This window comes from Bacillus rossius, chromosome 7 (genome assembly GCF_032445375.1).
Source record: "Bacillus rossius redtenbacheri isolate Brsri chromosome 7, Brsri_v3, whole genome shotgun sequence".
NCBI classification, from domain to species: domain Eukaryota; kingdom Metazoa; phylum Arthropoda; class Insecta; order Phasmatodea; family Bacillidae; genus Bacillus; species Bacillus rossius.
The window spans coordinates 8,699,808-8,712,625 of NC_086335.1; the positions used below are offsets into that span (position 1 = coordinate 8,699,808).

Genomic DNA, 12,818 nt, shown 5'->3' on the forward strand with positions numbered 1-12,818 from the left:
CATTCCAAAATGTCATATACAAATATATATTTAAGTGAAAATAAGATTAAATTGTACCACAATTGGAAACATAACATTTACCTAAGTATATTTAACATTTCGAAACAAATCAATGCCTACATTGTGTTACATGGTAACACTTACCAACCAATACTTCGTTGAGTGTAGGAGTATTAGTATAAATTGCATTTCCAACTGTCTGTTGGTTGAATGACCTCAGCATTGGGTGCCTTTGCTCCTTGCTCGTGAGAGACGTGTTGGATGGATGTGTCTTGTGGCCTACCACCCTTATACCGGGGTAGTCGCACACGCCCGCACTCCCCACGCCAGTCCCGCGTACGCGTCACCACTGACATACTGTTAATGAGAGTGTAAAGAAATTAAGTCTAACAGACGCGCATCGACTGGTCTAACATTTGGCAAGTGCGCAAAAAAATATACTTATTAGCATACTAAATTTACCGACAGTCCTGGAAACTCTATCGTGATAGGCATAATAATGAATTACCAAATCAAAGATACTCAAACTCTAATACCGTAAAAAGGCAAAGGGACTTAAAAGGTAAATTCTAGGTATAATTTAAATTGGTATTATTACATTCACAGTGTAACGACATTGGTTTACAGACCCTCTTGCAGTATAATAAATTCTAATACAAAGTCCCAAAAAAGTCTATTACGGAGGAGGGGGGAGGAACCGAAACTATGACGTTCTTTAGTCTATATAAACAAACCACTATATCCCGTCGCCGCACTCTGTTAACAATACACATTTTCTGTAAATCGTACCAGCCGGGAAAATAAAGTACTAAAATCCAGTTCTCACACTTACTTGGTACTGAAGCATACCTCTGAAGCCGGGGTTGGGCGTAAACCCCACTAACTATTTGCGCCTCTAGCAGTGCAATGCTGCTGTGGCCCGTGCACTATCCGTACACCATCGCGCGCTTGTGTAACACCACGTTTTTCGCTTCGCCAAACGTGCCATGGCATTACCGTCATATTGCCGTTACTTCTTGTTCACGTAACGTAACACAACTTCCCCATGGCTGGGATGCGATTCCTAGATTCACGAGCAGTTCCGCGGCCGGCGGTCAAACACACACTCCCCCCGCTGCAAACAGCTGGCAGCCTCCTACCTCTCGTCACGTCAGCTGACGTCACCCCCTCCTCTGCTACCACCCCTCACTCCGCTAGATCGTTCTCGTTACTTCTCGTACGTCCCACTACAGAGTAAGAGTACTTAACGTAAAATAAACCAAGTATACTATTAAAAAGTTACAATAAATAAATATTAAAATACACCATTAAATAATATAAGGACATAGTGTTATAAAAAAATGAACTCATGTTAAAATAAACTTTACGCAAAATAAAAATAATAATAATATCCAAGACGACTGAGGCCGCCACAAGTGGCCTCAGTCTTGTCAGCCTTGTTCGTCAGGTATTTGGTTATTAATTCGTAAAATACTCTCGCTACATTCTTTCTACATTTGATTACGAATTTTTAGCTGTCCATGCTCAAGTAAGCTATTGGATCGTAAAAACCTTGAATTTCGCTAACTCCGGTTTACTGAATAAATTTGAGTAGGCAGGCACAAGCAAATGGTCAAGAATGGATATGCCAAAGAAGTTAAGTATTATGAGTAGTAAGAAAATCAAGGAATGAAAACCATTCTGCTACTCACCTTTCCGTCTGGACTGCATACTTTTATTCCAGCCAAAGAAATCACCAGCAGAACAGATTTGGTTCGTGCGGTTCCCTGAAACAAATAAAAACACAAACAAATTAAATAATTTCTTATTAATTAAAACAATATTTTGTACAAAAACCTTTTTTAAAATTAAGTTTATTCTTTCCATTAAAAAGGTGCATGAACTTATGTACGCGCGTCAGATTTGACACTTATTTTTTATTTAATACACTAAAGTACTTTGAAATTAAAAGTTACCTAACTATTTTACCTAACTATTAAAATTTGATATCAAAAAGTTTGGAACAGAAACATATTTTACAGCAAAATGGATATATAGTTATTACAAGTGTGTGTTTGTATGTGTATTTGAATATTTATATGTACACATATAAGCTAAAATACTCGCTATTCACCGGGCTTTCAGTAAAGTAAATACATTTTAGTTTAGATAAAGTAATTCAAATACAAAGAAAAAAAAATATTTCAGAAATTCAAACGCTAATAAGTGGGAAATGGAAGTATTTTTTTTCTAAAACATATATTGAGAAAAATTTTCAAGGGGTGGGAATGTGGGATAGGGCGCTTTTCCGAAATAACTCGTAGAGATTAAAATTTCTAACTTTTTCAAAATTAAATATAGACACTAAATTTTGTCAGTATGCCAATTTTAATCAAGAAGAAGTAATTTTCTGAATTAAGGTAAGGGAAAGGGAGTTGAATGGTTTTTTTTTCTAATCAAATGTGTACAGTAATCTTAATATTTTTTGAAAGAGATGTATATATTAATTTTCAATTTACTTTATTCGTTAGTTGGTCAAAGTTTCACGCAGAAGTACCGAAATGCCGCTTTATGGGGAGGGAAAGAGGAATGGCGTAGTTTTTTAAATCTAATGTAGACCGTGCCTTTCGTGATGTTTTGTAGGTGAAGTGTGGAGAATCTCATCCAGCTCGGTATCTAACTATAGATTAGTATAAAAAACAAACAGGTCTAATCATTGCTTCATTTGTCACATATAAAAAGTATAAATGCAATCAATTAAATAAAACGTGATACTAAGATTTATTTTTAATATAAGTAAATATAATTTTTATTTGCTCTACTATTGTCAAATAACAAATCCAACGGGCTTAGCAATATATTAAATGTTATGTAAACTATTCGATACAGAAATAATCAGTAATGATATATTTTGTTTTAAATTTAATGTTAAAAATGCAATATTAATATCTAAAAAATAATAATGCCATTGCCTATGACATGATTACTACCCGGAATACTTAACGTGACTCCATGCCCAAAACCAATGTGCCAATCCACCGATATGTTACCCGCTGAAGAATAATGAGTTTTTTTTTTATCTCAGGATTGCAATTCTTATTCGAGACTATTATAGCTTATGAAATGTGTCCCAATATAGATTTTCTATCATAAATATAGTTATTTGGCACACCAGCACGCTTGGTTCGTCCCCAGAAGTTCATGAAAGCGAATATGTACAGGTTAATGCTGCCACACGTGGTCGGTTGTGTGGATGCCTTTGTTTATCTTCCGCGGCATGATGCACGCCATTCGTTGCATTTCAGTTGCAAACTGACTCATAATGCTTGGTTGGATAGTGCAAAAAAAAAAATAAGACCCCAAATATCTTTGGTGGGAAGATGTATAAGATACAGAATAAGTAAATAAAAGTATCCCTGTCAAGTGGCGGAAATTTCTTTTGGAGAGTGGGTGAAAATTTCTTAATTGACCATCAAATTAATGGTTGGAATTTCCTTCCGGGGTAAGTACAGGACGACGTTCTTATCATGTCACTTGACAACTGCACGAAGCGACGGGAAACCATCGCACGGTCATACTGCTCCTGGTCGGTACGTCGTCATCTCCCAAAAATTATGTCCTCTTTTCGTGTTACAGAAGTTACCACTTCATTATTCTTAGTCATATATACATATGTAACTGACCGTTTTCAACAAATAGCTGTATGTAAACACTACTACATAGGTAAGTCTGAGCTTTAAACCAGCGATAACAATGTTTCAAAAGAAGTTGTAAATAAACTGAATTTACGAAGTGCACTTATTTAAATACACCTGCACAGACGTCAACGCGGACAGTATACTTGTTTGGCGATTGGGTGTCTGGGATGTGTGGAAACTAATTTATTTTGTTGCTGATTTCGAGACGGTAGGTCCCTCGCGCTGAATGGGTACTGCTATTCTTTTAACGATATCTCTTTTGGAAGTCAAACACTCGATTTGGGTACGACAAGAGTTTCCTCAGGATTGCGTCAAAAAATGATTAATTTGTAAGAAAAAATGTTGTCGGATGAGATAGTGAATTACATAGGAATAAATCGAATGCATTAGCAAGAGATTATAAACGAATAAATTTTACTTCAAAAGGAATGAGTATAAATCTGAAAATGTAACTGTTTTTCACTTTTTTAAAATATTTAATCGTAACCTACAAGTGATCTTAGTCAGTTTGAGTCTGAATCAAAACATACAAATTTCGTCTGCTCGTTCATCACGAAAAATGCAAATTGAAAACGTACCGATGACTTATTGTCTAAAGTACGTCCCATGGCTGGTATACACTCAAGTTGAAGCCGAGAAACTGGTTTGTTGCCAATAATGGAGGCGTTGTTTATGATGGAACACTAAGCGTTTAGATAATGTTTATTTGAGGAAAGTTTTACAACCACCACCACATAACTTGGAGGTAACAACCTATATTTTAAAATATTTGTAACGCAAATTATGTCATTTTATAGATTTATAATTGACACAAATAAAAAACACCAAATAAATAATACATTAAAAGCTTTCTATGTAATAACTTTACTAGCGAGAACGTCAACTAATAATCCATAACCCTGGATTGTAGCAACTTTAACATACTGAGTGTTGTACATGTTGCATACCTGCCAGGCGTTGCCTATAAAATAAAACAAATAAATAAAATAAAAAAATAAATTTAATACTTTTATTTCTCGAAAACGGCAATGATCAAGGTAATAAAATATATTTTTCGTTTTGTTTACTTAAACGTATTTTATGATTTATTATTCCATTTTAAACACTTTCTTTTAAATATATAGATTCATTTGTAAAAAAACACATGTTAGCTCTAAATCTCAAAGGCGTATACCAGCATTGGATACATTTGTTTGGTTTGGTAATGAAGCAGCAGCCGTATTTTGTTGGCCGCACTGAGACACATCCTGAATAACTCGCTTACAGCGAGTGATACGCTTTTTTTATCCACTTTTTTTTTAATAACTGATACAAAATTTTGATTCAAGAAAATATTTATAACCCGCTACATGTAATAATATAAATGTTACCATAAACTCAGGTCAATATATCCTCACTTCTTTTTCTCTTGTATAATGTTTTGAGCTTTGAATCAAAGGTATTTTTGGAAACTTATGGTTTTGTGTATTTATGTAAAGTATGTTGAAAACCTACTGAATTGTTTCCAGAAGTGATAAGTAATTTAAATTGAGGCAGAGTATAAGCCACTCAGTCCATATTCCTTCATAGCAACGTCTTATACAAAATCATCCATATTATTTTTGAAAGTTGCCTGTTTATGGTTGTAATTATTTGAATTAAATGGTTGTTTATGTTGTACGTTTTATTGACATATTTTTCAATGTAAAAACATTAGTTATTTTAATTATTCATTTAAAAGTAAAATTATTTCTTTGCCTTACTTTATTTCTTAGTGAACCTTACATTCCAGTTACACTCTCCAGGTGTAGCGTGGTATGGGATAAGCTAGGGTTTGTACGTGTCAAAACACAAGAGGTTCAAAATGACACATTTACTCACAAAGTCCACTTACTTGGACCAAATACAAAATTGAAATTGATTGATTAAACACTGTCAAATATTAGTGCCTTGTGGATCTCTGATGGAGGACTTCAGAATGTAATGGTTCACTTATTGATAGGCTGAGTACAAATGTTTGTGGGCATATAAATTAAATACAAAATATATATCAAACCCACAGTGTTTAATCTGTTCAGAACAGACAAACTGTTGGGGACTAAAATGCTATTGGATATTTACTCTGGTTCATAGATTACTGTAAATAAGGCTCTACAAAACTGCTCCCGAAGACGAAACATTGCTGGTAAGCACGGAAAAACTCTGCATTAACATTTATGAGTTACGATTTACAATAAATTGTGCTTGACAGTTTGAGCTCAGAAACATAATTTTAATAGGCAGAGATTAAACTGATGACCAGCGTCTATATCCTATAAGCAACTGTGGAGAGAGCGGGCTACTGTGGCCTTGGCTACTCTCAGCTCTCAGAAGGACTCACGACTTCTCCCACAGGCGAGGAAGTCGTTACGCCCCTCACCATGCTCCGGGAAGAGCCAAGCCCCTTCAACCCTACACGGGACACGCAGTCTTCCTTCCACACGAACACTCAGCTGCTCACACGGACACGCAGTCTTCCTTCCACACGAACACTCAGCTGCTCACATGGACACACAGTCTTCCTTCCACACGAACACTCAGCTGCTCACACGGACACGCAGTCTTCCTTCCACACGAACACTCAGCTGCTCACATGGACACACAGTCTTCCTTCCACACGAACACTCAGCTGCTCACACGGACACGCAGTCTTCCTTCCAAACGAACCCTCAGCTGCTCACACGGACACGCAGTATTCCTTCCACACGAACACTCAGCTGCTCACACGGGACACGTAGTCTTCCTTCCACACGATCACTCAGCTGCTCACACGGGACACGCAGTCTTCCTTCCACATGAAGACTCAGCTGCTCACACGGACACGCAGTCTTCCTTTCACACGAACACTCAGCTGCTCACACGGGACAGGCAGTCTCCCTTCCACACGATCACTCAGCTGCTCACACGGGACACGCAGTCTTCCTTCCACACGAACATTCAGCTGCTCACACGGGACACGCAGTCTTCCTTCCACACGAACACTCACCTGCTCACACGGGACACGCAGTCTTCCTTCCACACGAACATTCAGCTGCTCACACGGGACACGCAGTCTTCCTTCCACACGAACACTCAGCTGCTCACACGGACACGCAGTCTTCCTTCCACACGAACATTCAGCTGCTCACACGGGACACGCAGTCTTCCTTCCACACGAACCCTCAGCTGCTCACACGGACACGCAGTCTTCCTTCCACACGAATACTCAGCTGCTCACACGGACAAGCAGTCTTCCTTCCACACGAACACTCAGCTGCTCACACGGACACGCAGTCTTCCTTCCACACGAACACTCAGCTGCTCACACGGACACGCAGTCTTCCTTCCACACGAACACTCAGCTGCTTACACGGGACACGCAGTCTTCCTTCCACACGAACCCTCAGCTGCTCACACGGACACGCAGTCTTCCTTCCACACGAACACTCAGCTGCTCACACGGACACGCAGTCTTCCTTCCACACGAACACTCAGCTGCTCACACGGACACGCAGTCTTCCTTCCAAACGAACCCTCAGCTGCTCACACGGACACGCAGTCTTCCTTCCACACGAACATTCAGCTGCTCACACGGGACACGCAGTCTTCCTTCCACACGAACACTCAGCTGCTCACACGGACACGCAGTCTTCCTTCCGCACGAACATTCAGCTGCTCACACGGGACACGCAGTCTTCCTTCCACACGAACATTCAGCTGATCACACGGGACACGCAGTCTTCCTTCCACACGAACCCTCAGCTGCTCACACGGGACACGAACCAGCTGCGATGTCGCAACTCCTCAGCGTTCCACGGTGTCTGACCCTCGCTTCTCGCAGGCAACACAACACCTCGTCCTCTGTAGTTCGGCCCGAACAACTCGTCTGCCTCCTCCTTACTCGCTCGTCCAGCGACTCGAACAAGTCACGGAGGTCGTAAGTGTTTTGTCTCGTCAGGCAGTCACTCGCTCGCCTGGGATCAAGCCAGCCACTCTGTCACTCGTGCCGCGTCCCTGACATCACCTAGCCTGCCTCGGTGTCACTCGTTCATCAACGACGCTAGCTCCTAACTCACCGAGCGAGTATTCACTCGTCGACCCTGTACTTGCACCCGGGACCCTCGGTACTGTCGCCAGTGACAAGACTCGTCCCTGTGATGACGTCCTCAGCTCGGCGTAGCGGGTGGACAGAGATTCACTGGTCTCTCGTAGTGGCGGTCTGTCTTGTCGCTCAAAAAACTGGGGCGTATACACCCTACCAGAGGCAACGAACGCTCTTCACACCCCAGAACATGCTCTCTTCAGCTCGTGCAAGCTGCGCGGAAAGCATACGCACCGGGTGGAACTACCGGTTCTAAGTAGTCAATTAACGTGAACTTTCTTATCCAACCTCGCTCCAGCATCGCGGGTCGCCTAACCCGCAGGCGCACTGAGTTGCCCTCACACAGGGAAGTGCTGCGGGTTGCGTTCATCCAGGGACGCGACTAAACACTCTTTGTACGTCGTGGAAAAAAAAAAAAAAAACGCTACGTGTGGGTGGGAAACATCCATTACATACCTATTTACTTTTAAATAGAAACTTTTATTATTGGCCGTTAGTAATCCTGTAGAGGGAAATAAAAATATGCTCCGAGGGTCAGCAATGGAAGGTAGTGAAAGCAGCAGTTTCTGAAACTTTAACTTTATCGAGAACAGTTTAGATATAACAACCTCATGTGTAAGGTTTAAAAGTATCCTGCCTTAAATACAAATAATACTAACCCATTGTGTTTGGGCGTTTATAACGATTACTACTAATTCGACTGTTTAACTGCGGCTGAATGTTCATCACAAAAACTAATGTTGAAAACCTATACGACTAAACTGCTTCTCAAGGTCGACATACATCTTTGAAGTTGTGGGATGAACTTTTTTTTTAATAATAGAGAGCGTATTTAAGATAGAACAATGAGCCACCACAATCATTCCGAATTTTGTAGTTGTTGAAATATAATTTCATTGAAATAACTCGGGATAGTTACACGATAAGTTAAAATAAACTGCTACTCCTACTTGTTTCAATGAAATAATTTTGCCAGAGCCACAAACTTCAAAGACGTATACCTGCCTTGGAAAGATCTTTAGATCATACGTCGTATCGAGATTTTATACTTATTTTAACTTGACGACCCTGCAGTCGAAGTTTGTTGGTCGAATTCAGAACCACTCTGCATATGGATGCAGTTAACTTCTTTAAGTAACTTGCATCCAAGTAAATATGCCTCAGTGTAGATTAAATATGCGGAATGAAGGGAGAAATATTCGTAGATATTTGTTTCGCACGTGTTATTTACTTATCAATAAAGGGGAAGTTTACTATCTTTAGTTGGCTTCATAATAAAAATATTATAGGTATTTAAAACTCTTTAAAATCTTTGTGAAGTACTTATATCAGTCATTAAGATGAGAGAATTTGAAACGACTTGACCTAATACGCTACCAGCTGGAGCTTAAATAGTGATTTTAATTAACTTGCCTTCCATGTTTACTTGATGTCATGAAACATTTTAAAATGTTATTAGTTTAGAGTTGGACTGTTAGTTTTCGAAGGTTTAAATGTTTGTAACAAGGTGCATTTCTGCAAGGTAAATGCCGAATACGAAAAGTGGCCGGTACGAGACAAGCAGGCCACTAGCGGCGCGGTGAAGAGGAGGGTGATGAGGGGGTGTCTCGCAGCGGGGGCGGGCGCCACGGGCCGCAAGCAGCGCTGTCAAGGAGGGGGGGGGGGCAGAGTTTGGGCCCGCAGGAGGGCTCATTGTCTTAAAAACCCGCCGAGGCGAGACGCGCTCCTGCGAGGGGTGCTTACCCTATCACTCATGAGCCATAATTACTGCGACCGGGCGGGGCGCTGGCTGGCTTGCTGGAGGGGGAGCTTCGGAAGCCATTGTTCCACCGAAGTGATTAAAAAAGTTGAGCTCGTGGAGGAACCCCAGCGGTGATGGCGATGGAGGGGGGGGGGGGGGTGATGCCGCCAGAGGTTCTCAGGAGACCGCTAGGGGGGGGGGGGGGGGTTGAAAACCATTTCAAACACACAACCCCTCCCTCCCCCCGCGGCCTCTTCATCCCTCAAGCAAGATTCTCACATATTGGCGGTCGAGCGAAGACCGTATAGCCACCCTGTGACGAGTATGCGCCGACTTGTTGGCTATATTACTGTTTGTTCTGGCTCCTGGAAGAGAGGGGGCAGGAGGGGAGTCTCATGTCCTTTCGACGCACGCTGATGAAAAACTGGGAGCCGTGAAATGGGAGAAAAAATATATCTGTGCATGTCGACGAGAGCCTTCTCATCTGCTTTGCAGCCAGCGTCGCACGTCGAGACTTGAAGCATTTGGATGTCCTATTTTCCTGATGTTTACCTATTCTATGCCTGATTTTGCAACACTATGAATTAAATTATACTTTATTGGTTATGTATTTGGATTAATGTAGAAATAGACAAAAAATAATCTAATCAATTTCATCGTCCATACGGAATGAAAACGGGAGAAAGAAATGATATCACAATGATCAGATGACCACCAACTAACAAATCACGAAATTATTAAGAAATCGTTCTTAAAAGAAGAGCTAGTCAATTTGCAACGATGCTCATTTCGCTTCTAGGCTTCATAAAAATAGAGTAACTATATTAATATTTTTCTTCTGGATATTTAAACCAACTCTTTCTTACTGCTATGCAATAAATTTATATCGGTTTTTAAAATACTATATATTTATTTACATTGTGTGCTCGCCAATAAATTACGCCAATTCCTGGCGAGAACTTATATTCAATACAGAAAATAAATAAATAAATAAACGAGAACATAAAGTAGGCCTATAACATAACTAAAATAACAATAACCCAAAAAGGTTTTAATTATACACGCAACCTATACAAATAATGAAAAATGGATTTTTGAATATTTTATAATAGAGATTATACAATAAAAATAATTGATGAATAAAACTGCAGAATAAGTATTTTAATTACAAAACTATTAAAACTGCAGTTACATAAAATACATATTCCTTTCATAGTACCAGTTTTATATATATTTTATTGTCAATAAAATATTCAGTTCTAAAATGAAATATTTTATAAAAAAGTATTCAAGCCACGCACGTGTGCAGATCGCCATGCTGCTCTCGTCACAATACTGACTATAACTATGCTGTATTAGATTAAACTGGGCGAGACTATAAATGCAGGCTCGGACTCCAATCTCGCCGTCTTGATGCCCTTATTCCGTCATTTCCCGAACTCGCCGCACCGCACTCGCAACACGCAGAGTCACGTCCCTCCTCGAATACTCCAGACTTCTGCCATTGAGCGTCCTCCTGTAATTACTGTAAAGTCTCTCCCGTCAATGAGATGCACAGCTCTTAAAGTATATCTGACTGTTTATCTCAGGACAGCACCTCGAAGCCGCCACCGCTGTCATGCCTTGTCGCTGAAAGGGTTTGACTGTGGTTTCTGGTAGATTTTGGACTGTCTTGAGGGATCAAGTTATGAATGCTTTAGGGAAAAAATAAAGAATTTTTCCATGTGGGAATTATAAGTATTGTTCATAATTCTTAATTAAAAAATTTAACTTTATATTAAAGAGACTTAAAAAAACTATAAAGAAAACATTTAATGTAACAAAATATTTTTATTGAAAATTATTTAAAAACAGTTATGTTGTTTCCGTGATTTAAATACATAAACATTTTTTAACAATGATGCTTACAAGCGAAAATGAAGGATTAGCTCAGATTAAAGTAGACCTTAGAAGAACTATGATGTATCGCAACCCATGAATTAATTTGTTCATGTGGATGTGGAACGTTTTATTTATATTCACTAACAGATATAAAAATATATTTTAATATTTAAATAAACTTTAATCACCGAATGATACTCGAAGACCACTGTAAACACCATTTATGCAGGAAAAAATTGTTTTCGCGCTGCTTTATGTTAGCAGGTAAAGCAGGAAAACTGTACGAAAAAGGTAAACGTATTTTCAGATGCTTACTACCTCACTAAAACATATATCTTTTTAGTATTTAAAAAAATACACACCTAAAAACTTGAGCTTTGCTGAATTAGATTACACGTTAGTAGAAATTGCAAACCGAAGTGCCTTAAAAGCCTACTATAGTTGTATCAGAACAAAATCCACAACAAGGAAGTCTAAAAAAAGTACCCGGTACGTAAAGAACACACTCCTCTCCGATGAGATGTCTTCTAAAGGAACAAGGTGCTAGAGAAAGTGCCCCTTACCTTCTCCTCCACTATGTCCTTTGCCGCGCGCATGAGAAGGCTGGTAGAGAGAAGGCAGAAGGTGATGGAGAAAGTGCTCCTGGTCTGTCTTCTCCACTTCCTCATGTTGTACAGAGTTGGACGCCTGATAAGGCCGGCTAGCGCGTACAGGTTAACTGAGATAAGGTACAAGTCGCTGGAGAAAGCGCGCTACCTCCTGTACTACTGTCGTGTAGAGCCGCGTGACTGATAAGGCCGGCTAGCGCGTACAGGTTAACTGAGATAAGGTAAAAGTCGCTGGAGAAAGCGCGCTACCTCCTGTACTACTGTCGTGTAGAGCTTCGTGCCTGAGAAGGCCGGCTAGCGCGTACAGGTTAACTGAGATAAGGTAAAAGTCGCTGGAGAAAGCGCGCTACCTCCTGTACTACTGTCGTGTAGAGCTTCGTGCCTGAGAAGGCCGGCTAGCGCGTACAGGTTAACTGAGATAAGGTAAAAGTCGCTGGAGAAAGCGCGCTACCTCCTGTACTACTGTCGTGTAGAGCTTCGTGCCTGAGAAGGCCGGCTAGCGCGTACAGGTTAACTGAGATAAGGTAAAAGTCGCTGGAGAAAGCGCGCTACCTCCTGTACTACTGTCGTGTAGAGCTTCGTGCCTGAGAAGGCCGGCTAGCGCGTACAGGTTAACTGAGATAAGGTAAAAGTCGCTGGAGAAAGCGCGCTACCTCCTGTACTACTGTCGTGTAGAGCTTCGTGCCTGAGAAGGCCGGCTAGCGCGTACAGGTTAACTGAGATAAGGTACAAGTCGCTGGAGAAAGCGCGCTACCTCCTGTACTACTGTCGTGTAGAGCTTCGTGCCTGAGAAGGCCGGCTAGCGCGTACAG

General features: G+C 40.6%; 1 protein-coding gene across 1 annotated transcript in view; it reads right to left on the reverse strand.

The window, feature by feature from the left end:
- LOC134534403 (SH2 domain-containing protein 5-like) overlaps nucleotides 1-12,818 on the reverse strand; it is a 1,262,753-nt gene that overhangs the window by 359,792 nt on the left and 890,143 nt on the right. The window contains exon 3 of the mRNA XM_063372868.1: nucleotides 1,692-1,766. Within this exon, the coding sequence (XP_063228938.1) occupies nucleotides 1,692-1,766 (75 nt within the window). The remainder of the gene's footprint in view (nucleotides 1-1,691; nucleotides 1,767-12,818) is intronic.